At 34.6% G+C, this 15,570-nt stretch overlaps 2 protein-coding genes across 51 annotated transcripts; one reads left to right on the top strand and one right to left on the bottom strand.

Moving 5' to 3' along the window:
• Position 1: 1 nt before the first annotated feature.
• SNAP29 (synaptosomal-associated protein SNAP25-like 29) lies at positions 2–4,481 on the bottom strand. Its single transcript, XM_011089026.3, has 6 exons — positions 4,157–4,481; positions 2,655–3,250; positions 1,538–1,631; positions 1,251–1,381; positions 442–539; positions 2–310 (listed from the first exon to the last, which is right to left on the bottom strand). The coding sequence occupies exons 2-6, from the start codon at positions 3,147–3,149 to the stop codon at positions 211–213; spliced, it is 918 nt and encodes a 305-aa protein (XP_011087328.1). The 5' UTR covers positions 3,150–3,250; positions 4,157–4,481; the 3' UTR covers positions 2–210.
• Positions 4,482–7,260: 2,779 nt separating this feature from the next.
• Positions 7,261–15,256, top strand: LOC148787331 (pentatricopeptide repeat-containing protein At2g03880, mitochondrial-like). 50 transcript variants are annotated; one of them, XM_088883732.1, is made up of 6 exons: positions 7,261–11,009; positions 11,601–11,698; positions 12,130–13,169; positions 13,980–14,012; positions 14,665–14,734; positions 14,842–15,256. In XM_088883732.1, the coding sequence occupies exon 1, from the start codon at positions 7,780–7,782 to the stop codon at positions 10,876–10,878; it is 3,099 nt and encodes a 1,032-aa protein (XP_088739858.1). In that variant the 5' UTR covers positions 7,261–7,779; the 3' UTR covers positions 10,879–11,009; positions 11,601–11,698; positions 12,130–13,169; positions 13,980–14,012; positions 14,665–14,734; positions 14,842–15,256. The 50 variants fall into 50 exon arrangements, with proteins under 50 accessions (XP_088739858.1, XP_088739859.1, XP_088739854.1 ...); XM_088883733.1 differs by lacking the exon at positions 14,665–14,734 and adding an exon at positions 14,104–14,179; XM_088883728.1 differs by lacking the exon at positions 14,665–14,734 and adding an exon at positions 14,104–14,179 and having other exon boundaries at positions 14,798–15,256.
• The last annotated feature ends 314 nt before the right edge of the window (positions 15,257–15,570 follow it).

Raw genomic sequence — 15,570 nt, 5'->3', positions numbered from 1 at the left:
AAACAAATAACCATCATCAACTATATTTAGGACGATCAATAGGTAAATATATTGAATCTTGTAATTAGTAACTCTACATGGAGGCAACAAATTCTAAGAATGGATAGAAAGCTGAGAGAGTTGGTTGAACAGGTAATTGCCAAGAGACAGCATAACGGAAAGTTACACAATAGATGAAGCCAACGTCACAGGGCTGTCAGATTGAGTGTCCTACTTGCCAAGCAAACGACGGGTACGCTGATTAGCACCTTTAACACGAATATTTAGCACTTCAACATCATCTTGAACATGGTCCAAAGCTTTGTTCTGCCTGCATTGTTTAGAAAAAGAATTAAGAGAATAATTAGCCCCTCCAGAGGTCAGCATAGGATGTTGGTATCACATAATGCGGAAAATGAAAACGAAACAAAAAGGAATTAATGAGAAAGGTGGGAAAACTACCTTTCGATTTCGGATCCCATATCAATAGCCATATCCTTTAGCTCCCCCAGAATATTACTTAAATCTGCAAGGGCATCATCTTGTTTCACCTTTTCTACCTGTCATAATCCCGCGCAATTCAGTAAGTTGCTTGTACGTGAGGACACCTCCAAGTTGCAGAGTGGATAAATTATACATCAAAAGAATAAAAGAGGAATCAAAAGCTTCAGATATCTTCACAAGACTAGGCGGGTGCTTTGGGTGAGCTTATAAGCTCCTCAAACCTTTCATAAGCTATTTTAAAATGTTAGGTAAAATTTTTAGAGGAGATTATAAGTTAGGATGTTGTAAGTTGATTTTCTATAAATAAAAAATTAAAAAAAAAAAAAGAAAAGAAAAGAGTTCTTGATTTAATTTTAAGATATTAATAACAGTTTTCACTTTTGATCATATATTAATTACAAAATTGTCGATCTTTATGAGTTATAAACTCTATCCTTTTTTTTTATCATAACACTTCAAGAGTTTATTTCTAAAATAAAGGTAAAACCTCACACAAAATAGGAACTTATAAGATCTCTTAAATAAGTTCAGTTGAACAGTTCCTAAAGAAATAGCCGGTTAACGCCAAGTTGCACTTCTCGAACACTTTATATGTGCATATTCTCAAGAAGGGTCGCTCAAGACTAGAGACAGTAGCCACAACCTACTTCACTAAAGTAATATTAACATTAACACAAGCCAGAAACTAATAGAACAAATAGTATCACTGCCTACAGCACAGGACTCTAGAAATTTACGTCAAAATTTTCAGCATATCACTAGCATACCTCGACTTTCTGCAAAGCATTGGTGGGTTCAGAAGATTGTTTGCGTGTATGTGATATTTCCTTTGAGGCAGAAGTCAGCCCCAATCTTTCCCTCTGCTCCAAGTGGTTACCCTTCCTATGTACTGCATCGTCTGCAAGATCATCAAAGTATTAAACGACAAGTCGCTCACACAAAGCAAGGTAAAAACCCTGCTAAATGTCTAGTCATAAGCCACAAATTACCTCTGTATACATGTCTAACAAACAATGCTACTACTGGTATAGGGGGTAGAAAGTTGACTGAGTACCTCTGGTGATTAAAGGCCCTGTTATTGGGCGAGTCTTCTTCGGCTTCCATGTCTTAGAGAATATGCCCCCAAGGCTTCCCAAAAGCTTCTCACCCTAATATCAATATCAAATAATTTAAGACCCTAGATGATCAACAGAAAAGGAAGTTACAGCTTCAAAATGTTTACAGAAGAACAAAAGAAAGATACAGCATCTTCAACATTAAGTAGCATAATGACAAATCATAATGAAATTCCACATGAATCGTCCAATCCATAAGATCGGTTGGTTGCCAGAGTTATATATTTGTTCCACAGAGTGTAGGTCAATTTCTCCCTTGCAAATAGGGAAAACAAATTTTTTAAAGTTCTAAAGACATAAAGGAGAGAAATGAAAGAAAGTCTTAGATGTGAGGTATATTTCAGAAGCCTGCATTATTCCCAGGCAAAAAGCCTTTACATGACTTAGAATCCAATCGAATCTGATTTGCAGAACTTACTACTGCGGGGAAAGATATGAGAAACAACTGGCTGTTTCCAACTCTATTGGATAAGCATGTGGGATATAGGATACAAGATTGTTATAAAGTTCAGTAATGGAAAGAGATTTAGGCCATGCTTTTTTGTCATTTCTCATCCTTCCAAACACACACATCAGGCAATGAAAAAGAAGGAGAAACAAGCAAACAAGAAAATCACAGAAGCAATACTTGACAAAGGCATATGAAGTAATTAATGTACAGGTTCTCATGAGAAATTGTATAGGTCCTAATTGAAACTGAATAATGAGAGAGAAAATAGGAAGCTTGTGAGAAATTAATCCTTAATGAAACCACTGAAACCGAATGAAGGAACCGATTTTAACCTAATTTAGCAATACTCATTCCCCCACCCAAATATTCATTATGAAGCATAAAAATGACCCATGCTCATTCTTTCTGCTTATTTTTTTAGTAGCAGGATTAGATTATCCATACTCTGGTTTAAATCTTAAGAAGGCAAAAAGTGAAGGTTGCATCATATATCAATAATAATCCTCTCATGTATATCAAAATACAAATAGTCAATCTTTTTCCCGTTTAATTGACAAATCTTAATGCATTAACATAATACCAGTTGGAAACTTAATAAGACATACCCTGCTAAGGTCATGGTCCATATCAGCAGCAACCATGTGAGTTCTAGTAATTTGCTCCCCCTGTTGATGCAAAGTAACCAAAGTTTTAGTAGCATCTTCTCTCATCTCCTCAGCAATCTTGAGGCAATCATTGACAGACTTCGTAGTCTCCTCAGCCTTATATAAAGCATAACTTTCCAATTCCTGCACAGTCTGGTTCTCTAATCCTCCAGAGTCACGGAAATCATTCTTGTACCTGTTTCTTGCTGATGAATTAATAGACCATTGAGTTGAGGAGGTTCCTTTAGTTTCATCGTCATCAAAAGGATTCGTGCTCAAATTTGACGCAACAAGCGAGGGTTCTGACGATGTTCTTGCAGAAGCTTCACGGATTTTCTTATTATCCAACTCATCATCCGAATCAAAAGGATTCGCATGGTTACTAACAGGAAATGCAGAGTCAGCTGAGTTGTGCTTAGAAAACCTATGTAAGGGAGATTTCTTAAGACCAAACATTTTGTAGTGGGAAAATAATATGGATCAAATTACACTATGTTTTGTTGGGGAAGGTGCACTTTTGATCAACCAAAGATTCTGTCTTGGGTTTGTACAAGAGCCTGAAAGTACAGAACCAAATGGAAAAAAACTGTGAGAGCATGCTTGTTATTGATAAACCATAGCTACAACCATAAGCAACTAATAGGCAAAACAATTTTGGAAAGGCAGCATGACATGAACACATAGGTAAAAGAAATATTAACAGGTTATTATAATGGAAACTTAATATTGCAGAATGGAAAAACAATTGAAACCATGTGATGTAGAAGATGAAGTGGTTAGATTTACAATGAGAGAGAGAGATTTGAAATGCAAATGTTAAGGATATATTAGAAAACTTTCATGCGAAAGCCACTATCAATGATATCCTTCCAGATGACTTGTCTAATTACACAAAATTCCAACATCCAGATGTTATATTTCTTGATCACAGGTCAGCACAACATAAAGCATCTCAGCTTTGCACTTTTACATGCTATTTCATAACCGAAAGACCTTCTTTCTTTCTTTCACTTCCCTTTATTCCTTTACAATTGATGCAGCAATAATGACAAAATGGACCAAACCCTCAAAGGAAGATTCACAAAAAGGCAAAAAGGGCTCCTCAAAAGTTCAAACATGATAATAACTACATCAAAGATTCTTAAAACCTGGCTTTCGATCACATAATCAATACAAGCAAATTAACCAAGAAAAGGAAAAGAACCACTCAGAATTTGCATTGAGAAACAAGCATAAAATCAGTAAAAACAAAAATAACTGCACAATCACAGATAAACTCAGAAATCACATATCTTTAAGCTAGAACAATCAGAAATTGAGTTCTGATCAAAACAATAACCATGAAGGGTAGTTGACCCAAAACTCCAAATATTGGAAAGATTAATCCAAACCATCTCTTAGAAGCAAAACAAAAAATATGATTCAAAAACGTGCAGATTAAGAAAGAAATCTTGGCGGAATACCTGAAATTTCAAGAAAGATGAAAGGGATAATCTTGACTTGGATAGAAGTGAAGAGCTCCGAGAATAACACTTCTTTCACCAAACTTCAGAGCGCCCAAATCTTGAGAGAAACTAGAGAGAGAGTTGGAAAAGGACGAATCTTGAAGTGGTTGAGTTTTCAATTCGATCGACACATACAAATTAAATACTAGTACATGAAAATCTTGATCAAGAGAATTGGTAAACCAGGGGACAAGTGATGAAAGGTGAAACTGGTAAGAAACTGCAGTCCGTGGAAAAATTCAAAAACTCGGCTATGGCTCTTTCAAAACCAACTTTTCAACGTATTTGTCTTTGCCTAGTGACATAGTCTTTCTAGATGTAATTTTATTTTGAAAAAGGTCTATATATATATATATATATATATATATATATATATATATTAATTATCATCGCATGTGATTTTCGAGATCATATAAAAAATTAATGTGAAATAATAAATTATAGTTATACATTACTATACATATGGAGAATTAAGTGAGAGAAAAATATAGAATAATAGGTAGTTAAAAGAAATATATATATATACAATTATGAAATTATTAAAAAATATTAAAATTATTAGTCTGATTAAATTTTTTTAATGAAAAAAATAAAATAAAAGAAAAAAATTTCAAAAATTGGTAGAATAAAAGGTTCTCTTTTATAATAGAACTAGTTATCATGGCACGCGACTCCTGCAAGCATATAAAAAAACACCTCAAGATGATAAGAAAAAAAAAATTATGAAAAGATAATAAAGGTGGAGAATAATGGGTAGTTAAGAGAAAAATATATATTAATTATGACATTATTAAAAAATATTAAAATTATTAATATGACCAAAAAAATTTAAAGGAAATAAATAAAATAAAAGATAATTCGGGTATTTAAAAAAAATTGATAAGACAAAATATTTTTTTTTATAATAGTATAAATATATATATATATTATTTTGGTTCAATTTTTTTTTCGATCGTATCCTTATAAAACGACAGTGTTTTGGGTTTCGTTTGTGTGAGTGCAATCATTTTTCATCTACATTTAACAAAATCATTATTTTTAAAAATTAGTTACTAAATCATGTACATACTCAAAGTATATTTGGTGAAAATTATCTAAAAATATATTTGGATATAATTAATTGAATTTAAGGATTGATGTCTTTTTTTTTTTTTTTTTAATAATCCATTCCACGTATACAACCACTAAGATGCGAGCATAATAGATTTCGAACCCAAGACAACAACTTTGAGATGTTGAACTCTCAAACACTGCCCCTATATTTATTTTTGTATTTTTATATCTTATATGTGTGTTTTTTATTTTTCAACTTTCTATTTATAAGATATGTATATATACACTTACATATATAATATAAAAGAGACATAATTTGACAATAAACAGTCATTCTTGTTTCTCAAAAATAAAATATTAAATACACAATATTTATGTATAAAAATATATATAAAAGAGATATGATTTTACAATGAACAGTGATTTTTGTCTCCAAATCTCAATATCAAACTTACACCACTTATTTTAAAATATTTCAAGTTACCTCAAAACACAGATCCAAACATACCATTTATATTCAACATACACTTACTTATCTCTATTTTTCTCTCTCTATCTCCAAAATACAAAATCAAACACTTAAAACACAAATTCAAACATTAGATGGGTGTCCCCAAAAGTACCTTGTAATATTAGATTATCCAAACTAGTTCGATTGACTTCACTTATATGAAATGGAAATTCTATTCTTGAAATACATTGATCCAAATTCGATACAGCAGGAAATAATAAATTCATACATTTTATAAGATATTTTACATCTTATTACATATTGAATGTTATTCAAAATGTAAACTAGTGGATAAAATAAAATTGTTAAGGTTATAAGAAGTCAGTAATAATAATTTTGACTAATGAAATGACTTATTTGTTAGATGAAAGTAAACCTCAAAGATATTAGGTATAATTTCTCAAACCACATATGGTTTACGTATAATTATACAAAACTTACGGGGAGTGGAATTTAATTATCCCTTTAAATTATGTATATATATGAAATATGCTAATGTAAATGTATGATTCTCAACATGGGAATTTTTCTATTTTGTTAATTATTATCTTAAAAATGATATTAATATTTCCACTACCATAAGTGTGTAATTCTAATTATTTTTTTACACCATTTTAGAATAGAAACAACAGAAAGTTTTTGCATATATTAAAGAATACATTTACATTTTATTTAGGTGATTAGAAGAAAATTGAAGTTTAGTTCCCCTAAAAATAGCTCTTCTATCCGTAATACCCTTATTTTTTAAGGTAAATTACACTGACACATTTTAAAAATAAATTTAAATACACAAACACCTTTTATCTTTTATAAGACTAGCTGTTGTGACACGTCGTTTCTATATGTATATAATAAATAAATTTTCACACTTTAAAATAGATTTTAGATAAGAGCAATATAGACAAATCACTACATTATATTAAAAAGAAAAAAAGAAAACTAATTTATTAATTAAATATAATTTGAAAAGTTAAATAAGTTAATTATCTTATTAGTTTAAGGACATTTTTATTTTTATAAAAAATTAGTGCGACAATGTCATTAACTACCATTTATGAGTATAAAACCCATTTTTTTTATATTAGTATAGATAAATTACAGGTACACCCCCCTCAAAAAGTGTCAGTTAAATCTACCTTAAAAAGTGTTTATTATGTATTTAGATCTAACTTAAAAAATATCAATAGAATATATTCTATTTTTTGTTTTGATGTTTTCATATCGAGAGAGTTGAACAAAACCACTATACTTTACTCAGAAACGACAATTTGTAACATTCTTATAATTATTTTTCCTATTGTACTGATAATAGTCGTGAGTTGGTTTATTTTTATTTATTTATTTGGAAAATGTGATATATTAGTATATAATTTTTATTTTTATTTATAATATATTTTAAAATATAAAAAAAATATTTATATATATACGTAGCAACGATGTGCTACAATGGTTATTATTTTTTGAATTAGTGTTATTTATAGGTAATTTTAATTTGTAAAGAGAGGCTAAAGAATTAAGTCCAAAGGGATAACAAACGGGGAAAACCAAATTCATAACTAAAAATCTCAGAGGCGGAGGCTGTCCCCTCCGTTTACAGTGCCATCGCCGCCGCACCGCCACCTCCATTCTCCACCAACTGCATCCAGCTGCCGCTGTTTCTCTCACCTCAACCTTCTCTCTGTCTACATCCCGGTCTTCGTGGTGCCTTTTGCTGTCAACCTGAAGCTTTGTTCCTTTACCTCTTGTGGGCATTCGCAAAATAAAGTTTCGTCTCGTATTTTAGCTTCTGTGTTTCTTGGTTTGCTGCGAGAATTGCGAGTTTGAGCATTACGGGATTATAGGCTATGTTTCTTTTATTCTGTACGCGGAGAATTTGCTAGTAGATATTTGAAAACTGTTGGTGTTTTATTGATGAGGAATTTGGTTTGCTTACGTAGATATTAGAGTATGCGGACTGCTAAGGTCGATAAACAGTGTAGATAGAGTAATTTAATTATTTCCCTTTCCACAGAAGTTCATGCCTTGCAACACCGCTGCGTTCCACAATCCGCGGCGACAGCTTCATAACTGTCCGGTACTTGACGAGTGGTATGAAATAGCGCAGCTCTTTATTTTCTATCTTCTAACCAAGCTAATGGGATGCCATTTTGCCTCTTCACAGATGCGCAACCGACCCCAAACAGTATTCCGTGGTATTTTATCAACTTTTCCTGGAGTTCCCGGAAGGTGTTCTGCGTTTTCCTTGACTAATAACCATCTCTTCTATTCGTTTGGTTCCCGGTCTTCCTTTTCTACTGCCGCTCTAAGGACTACAGAAAAGCCCAGTCGGGAGTTTAGTTATAGAAGAAACCGAGAAAAGATACTACCTTGGCAAGCGTCAAAAGAATCACAGAGTTGTTACTTACAGGTTTCAGTTAATCAAGGAGTGGAAAGAAGTAGAAGGCTGAGAGGAGGTTCAGAAAGTGTGAGTGACATTAATAGGCTTAAATCGTATTCAGAAGTGCTGAGAAATTGCGCAGCTGAAATGTATTTGAATAAAGGTAAAGTGATACATTGCCGTATCATTAAAAGTGGAATAGAGCCTGATATGCACTTATGGGTTTCTTTGATTAATTTTTATGCAAAGTGTGGGGCTTTGGAATCTTCGTACCACGTATTTGACCAAATGCCGTTGAAAGATGTGGTGTCATGGACTGCTCTGATATCAGGTTTTGTAGCTCAAGGGTATGGGGTTGAAAGTGTTGAGTTGTTCTATGAGATGAGGAGGGAGGATGTGAGAGCTAATGAGTTTACTTTTGCCACTGTTCTGAAGGGATCTTCAATGTCGTTGGATTTGGAGTTTGGAAAACAATTGCATGGGGAGGTGGTTAAGATTGGTTGTCTTTCAGATGTTTATGTTGGTGCTGCTTTAATAGATCTTTACTCCAAATGTGGGGAGATGGAATACGCGGTTGATGTTTTTCGTATGATGCCTGAGAAAAATGCTGTAATGTGGAATACTTTGCTTAATGGTTATGCACAGGAGGGAGACGGAGAGGCAGTCTTGCAATTGTTTTCCAAAATGACAGAGCCAGAGATGAGGTTTAGTAATTACACATTATCTATTGTTTTAAAAGGAATTGCTAGCTCTGGTGCTTTTAGAGCTGGCCAGGCAGTCCATTCAATAGCGATCAAGATTGGGGGTGAACCTGATGATTTTGTCACGTGCAGCCTGGTTAATATGTATTCTAAATGTGGAGTAGCTAATGATGCCCTTAAAGTGTTTGAGATGATTAAAAGTCCTGATATAGTTGCATGGAGTTCGATTATCAGTGTACTTGATCAGCAGGGTCTAAAGGAAGAAGCAGCCAAATTCTTCCGCTTAATGAGGTGTACTGATATGACGCCCAATCAGTTTACCCTCTCCAGTCTTGTTAGTGCTGCCACTGATTTGGGTGACCTGCGTTATGGTCAAAGCATTCATGCCTGTGCTCACAAATTTGGCTTTGAATCTGATGATTTGGTAAGTAATGCACTGATTGGAATGTATATGAAATTTCAATCTATTTATGATGGGTACCATATCTTCAGTAAAATGACTAATCGAGATGTGGTTTCATGGAATGCCCTTCTATCTGGATTCCATGATGAAACTTCTGATCAAGGAATCAGGACTTTTAGGCAGATGCTTACAGAAGGTTTTAGGCCAAATATGTACACATTCATTAGCACGCTGAGGTCTTGCTCAAGCTTCTTGAATATTGAATATGGGAAACAAGTACATACTCACATAATTAAAGATAACTCTATCAATAATGGCTATGTCGGAACTGCTTTACTTGACATGTATGCTAAGTGTGGGTGCATGGAAGATGTGGAAGCAATTTTTAGCAGATTAATGGAGAGAGATGTCTTCGCTTGGACAGTTATCATTTCAGGTTATTCACAGACTAATCAAGGAGAAAAGGCTGCTCATTATTTCAATCAGATGCGGAGAGAAGGTGTTATTCCTAACGAGTTTACGCTAGCTAGCTGTTTGAGGGGTTGCTCTGGGATTGCAAGCCTTGAGAATGGGCGACAGTTGCATTCCCTGGCAATTAAGAGTGGGCAGTCAGCTGATATGTTTGTAGCCAGTTCACTTGTTGATATGTATGGCAAATGTGGATGCATTGATGATGCAGAAACATTGTTTTATGACATGCATTCAGGTGATACCGTCCTTTGGAATACAATTATATGTGCATATTCTCAACATGGGGAGGCTGATAAGGCTCTTCAAGCATTTAGGAAAATGGTGAACACAGGAGTGTTGCCTGATGTAGTTACTTTCGTAGGCATTCTTTCTGCATGCAGCCACATGGGATTAGTTGAAGAAGGAAGAAAGCATTTTTACTCGATGAGTGAATCTTATGGAATTACTCCGATTATTGAGCACTATGCTTGCTTGGTTGATATACTAGGTAGAGCAGGCAAATTCGATGAGGTTGAAAGCCTAATCGAGCATATGGAGCTAACACCAAATGCTCTGATCTGGGAGAATGTTCTTGGGGCATGTAGAGTCCACGGAAATTTGGAATTGGGTGAAATAGCTGCTCAGGAACTTTTTCAAATCAATCCCGAAACAGATTCGAACTACATTTTGTTATCAAATCTGTATGCTAGCAGAGGGAGGTGGAATGATGTTTCTAAAGTTAGGGCATTAATGACCAGTAAGGGCATAAAAAAGGAACCTGGGTGCAGCTGGGTTGAGGTTGACGCCCAAGTTCATGTTTTCTTATCTCAGGATGCATCACATCCAAGACTGTCGGATATCCATCAGAAGTTGGAGGACTTGGAAAAGAGAGTTTCTGAAGCAGGGTATGTGCCTAACACAAAGTATGTGCTTCATAATGTAACAGACAAGGAAAAAAGAGATAACCTTTTCCATCATAGTGAAAGGTTAGCTTTAGGTTTTGCTCTAATAAGCAAATTAAGTAGTGGTAAAATTAGAATCTTCAAGAACCTTCGTATCTGTGGGGACTGTCATGAATTTATGAAGTTCGTCTCTGGCACCATGAATCAAGAAATTGTAGTTCGTGATATCAACCGCTTCCACCACTTTCGCCATGGCTTGTGTTCATGTAAAGATTATTGGTGATTTTTGTACACTCTCTCAGACTGTTGACGTCAATTGCTGAAGTGAAGTCAAAGAGAAGTTATGGGCATACGCAACAGAATTTGGATTTTAATGAATAGCAGATCCTTCTCTTGGAAGTGTGATGAATTCAGGTAGTTTTGCTACCCTATGGTTTTGAAAATTTCTGTAAAGAGACCATCTGGATTAAACTTTTCATTGAAGCTTCTTGCCATTTACATAAGAATATTAGCATATTCGTCCAATTTGATTATGTTGGAGACAGAATTTTCTTCTGAGCAGGTGAAGGTGTATCCTTTGCAAGATAATAATGAAAAGTATTGCATATTGTATCACAAGGAGAAAAACAAGTACTTAATATAGCCCCCCCCCCCGCCCCGCCCCCCCGGGATTTTAGAATTTGTTTCTTGCTTTGCTGTGAGAAGTGAAACCTATTTTGGTGCAATTCTCATATTCAATCAATTGACTTGATTTTCCATTTTCCTTTCTTTTTTTCTAAGGAAACTGAAAAACTATATAAACCTCGAAATCCTAACTAGTTACTTTGGCCTTTGAGCTTTAATTGCTATGATAAAAATCATGGTATTGAGAACCCTAAACTATGTAAGGTTCCTTGATTATGAGCTTTACAGGTTCCAACTTTTACTTTTTGTTAGATTGTGTTTTTCTACATACTTAATATATGGAGTGAGCTTACAGGACTTTCATTTTTTCTGTCAATGCAGTGAAAAAGGGTGATTTGAAGACATGGGTTTCTGATAAATTAATGACCCTAATTTGGGCTAATCCCAGCCCAACTTTGTCCAATATGTGATAACATTCTGTAAGTTGGTGTTGAATGCTTAAGTCTTCTTAATATACAGCATACACATTTGTGGTATCTGTCTATATGTCTGTAAAGTACATATTTGCATATGGCTAGCACCAAAGTTAGAATAACTCAAGCTGTAGCAATTGGATAATATTAATTACATTTTCTTTAATGTTTAAGTCTTGTTCTTTGTTGCTACATTGACGCAGCTAAGTCCTTCTGAAATTGTAAATAAACTGGTAGACTTGAGAATCTCATTCCCTGCTGAAGAATTCGCGTTTTTGCCAAAGAATTGTTGCTAGAGTAGTGCATAAGACTTCAGGGCCAAATGAGAGCATCGCTAATCTTCTCACATCAATCTACATGCAATCATTTATTTTCAAACACTAATATAATACTAGCATCGATAATTATACTTGTTTGTCATCTGTATGCACAACAAGAAAGGAAGTGGCAGTACTTGCACGGAAACAAAAGACCTACAAGTTTTTGGAGGCAGATGATGAGGGTGATTATATGGTTCCTGTTGCTCCATTGCTTAAAAAGGAGGAAACTCGAAACAAGAAGTTCAGGAAAAAAAAAGTTGAAACTGAGGATAACATGGATGATGAGGTACTCATGCTTGTACTCTCATCTGCAGAATCTTTTTTGGTTTTTTATGGTAAGATTCTGCATCAGATCTTCTTGTATTTATGAGATGCTTTAGTTTTACTAAATATGATGGTGTAGGTAGTAAAAAATCGAGGGCAAGAAAAACGAGTAAAAAGCCGGACTTCCAATGAAAAATATGATGGTTCTGAGTTACTATTATATATGTATGAAAACTTTGGTTTGTTCTTTTCATATGTTCCCTATTTACGTCATTGGTCGATGTGTTTAGGCATTGAGTTTGCCTTGCTTTTGATGTATAATTGTTCCATCTGCAAAATTAAAGACACTCATGCAAGCACGCATGGAATCTTTATGAAAGAATCACATGGAAAATTCTTTCTGAGTACTTGATCATGCAAGTAATAAGATATATAGATCAAAGGACTAATATTAGGGCCCTGGCCTTGTCAACTTAGTTGCTCAACAGCCAACTTACTGAAAAATGCTTTAGCCATGTTCACAAGTCGGAGCTGCCCAGGGGCAGTCACACTATTCGCCTGCATCTGAGACTGGATGCCTTTTATATTGGCCGTCATGTTGCAGTTGATGTAGGTATGGTTCTTTTATCATCATATTCATGCTTATGCTTCATTGTATTTCTATTCTCAGTGGAAGAGTCCATCCCTCTTTCTTTTTCCATATACTTCTTTGCTGTGTACTTCTTTTTGTTTCACCTTTCTTCATTTATTTTTGTAGTCTTTCATTCATGGTTCTTTAATACTACATGCAACCTTTCTGGTTACGGTCAGAAGAAGAAAGACTGCGTGACCAGAGAGAAAGGGAGGAGTTGGAGTGTCATGTCAGAGAACGTGATGCAGCAGGAACCAGGAAGGTATAGATAATGAATTAGTTTCACTTTGTTTCTTGTCTTTGTGGATCTCTGCTGGGTTTCCCCTTTAAATAATCATTATTTTGCTGTTTTCAAGCATGCAGTTAGCTGGAGATTCACTTCTGTATTACCTAACTGCATATGCAAATGGAAACCACTGTGATTTGAACTGATTCAATTTTTTAACATGCAACAATTGACCAAAGTAGAGGTATTCTCAACTTGCCATAATTCAAGTGATATCAGAACCACTCAAGGGATTCGCATTTTTAACTAGTTGTGCATTTATGTGTTAGTTTCTATCGTATAACAAAGAAAATCACGCATCTTATAAATACTGTCCAAGTATTTTTCTTTGACTTAGAACAAATGGAAAATTTTGGATCCCATACTTCGATCTTTTGTCTTTAGAGCTGCGACCTGAGTACCAGAATATCTACATTAGAAATCAAACATTTAGAATGTTTAAAGATATAAACTTATTCATAAGCCTGTAGCTAAATACCAAAGGTATGGCGTGGGTCACAGCCCAGATAATTAAAATTTATGCATTTCCTTAACGTACAAAGTATTTGTCTAACATATCCTCGTGAGTCTTAAAATGCTTTGGCTTTTAAGTTTTCTTACCACAATCATCTGATGCCTTCCCCAATATATTACTAGTCTGTGTCGGCTGATACATTTTAATAAGTACCTGCCTGCAGGTATTTTGTTTCTTTCTGCTCTGTCTTTCCTTAATAAGTTTTTGGTTTTATTGTGCTTATGATCATACTCGCGGCAGTGCCTGTAAATTTTGTTTCTCGCTTTGTGCAGTTGCAGATCATAAGTTAACAGTGAAGGAAGAAGGTAAAAGATCTAATTTATATGATGCATTACATCTTTTTCTAAATATATATATATTTATACATCCATCAAGAGGACCCAATTTATTATGCAGATGCTGATGCATGTCATATTGACAATTTAGCTAGTGAATCTCCTGCACATGTGTTTTCTCCTTGTCATCTTTTCCGGTGAGAGTTATTATATCTGTGGAGTCTGGAGTCTTTTCATCATAACCTCAGTATTCAAAAGCTCCATCAGTGTGGTAAATGCCTAAATATTGGTAATTGAAACATGAAAGCCCATGTCTATATATATTCTCAAGCAGTGGGCACACCTGCTATAAGACATGACGAGGCCCTGGCCCCCTAACTTCTAAATTTAAAAAGAGGGTGGTGTTGGTATTAGGCTGGTGGTGGTATTTTAGAACTGAGGTAGGTTTGTGACTGCTTACTAGATATGTGTGCACATGCTTGAATGGTGGTAGAAGGCATGTCGGCAGTAATCTGTTTCCTTCCTTCTGATACAGAAGAATTACAGCCCTCCATACACACAAAATGTAGAAAGGAAAACCATGTAGTTCCTCTTTAAGATATACTACTCTTTTACCAACAAAAAAGAAAAAAAAAGAGATTTTTTTTGTTTGAATAATAATTTGAGTGATATGTTCATTCAGATGTCTTATTTGGGAAACTGATGGGACCTGTAGTTAATCTCAGAAAAAGTAATGTGACGTCTGTAATTATGTAAGTGTATAATGGAAGTTCTGTTGATGTTTTGTTTTCTTCTGTTAATGGCATACTTACCAGAGCGCATGGGTGGACTCAATTTATCTTGGTGCATCATCTTGCAGAAGAGACTATTTGGAGATCCAACGCTTTGGAGAATGATGGCGTTGATACGTTGAGGTTTGTCATATCATTGAAAATAACAATACTATATCCCATTCTAGGTTCTTGCTTCTGACCTACAACTACAGCTGAGTAAGCATACTGGGTGTCAACATTTTTTAAGCTCATGAACATAAACAAACGAGCTATAACCTGTTTGGCACGTTGAAGTTATATTCAAGAATTTCCCGAAGGAAGAGACATAGCTACTTTTGGTGGAGTTCCGTTGCAAATCAATGTCATATATGGTTAATGGTAGACCTGTGAATCAAAAGATATATTAGAAACAATTACTCGGTTTTTTATGTATTATTTTGTTGTAACATAATTAAATCTTCTCATCAACTAATTGATTAGTTTCTGTGGTAACTATCAGAATTTGTGAAGCATCCATCCATTACTCGCGAATCGATAGAAATTATTTCTGGAGCATCAGCACTGGAGGGCTAATTCAACTTAGCCTTCTGTCTCCTTATCTTCACTTGTAGACGGAGACAAAAAGTATTTGTAAACGACACTTCTGCTCTTGGCAACACCCTACAAAGCTTTCAGTTCAATGTATGTTTGAACGGAACCTGACTTCATACAAAAATTACAGTTGTTTGCTTTCAACATACATGAAATCCTGTTCATGATCTCATCTTTAGCATCTTTATCTGTGTTTTCACTCGGAAAAGCACCCAAGAAAGTGT

Source organism: Sesamum indicum, linkage group LG8, assembly GCF_026168435.1.
Source record: "Sesamum indicum cultivar Baizhima isolate 11 linkage group LG8, ASM2616843v1, whole genome shotgun sequence".
Lineage (NCBI taxonomy): Eukaryota > Viridiplantae > Streptophyta > Magnoliopsida > Lamiales > Pedaliaceae > Sesamum > Sesamum indicum.
Note: the sequence above shows the minus strand (reverse complement) of the source record. Positions and strands in the feature narration are given on the sequence as shown.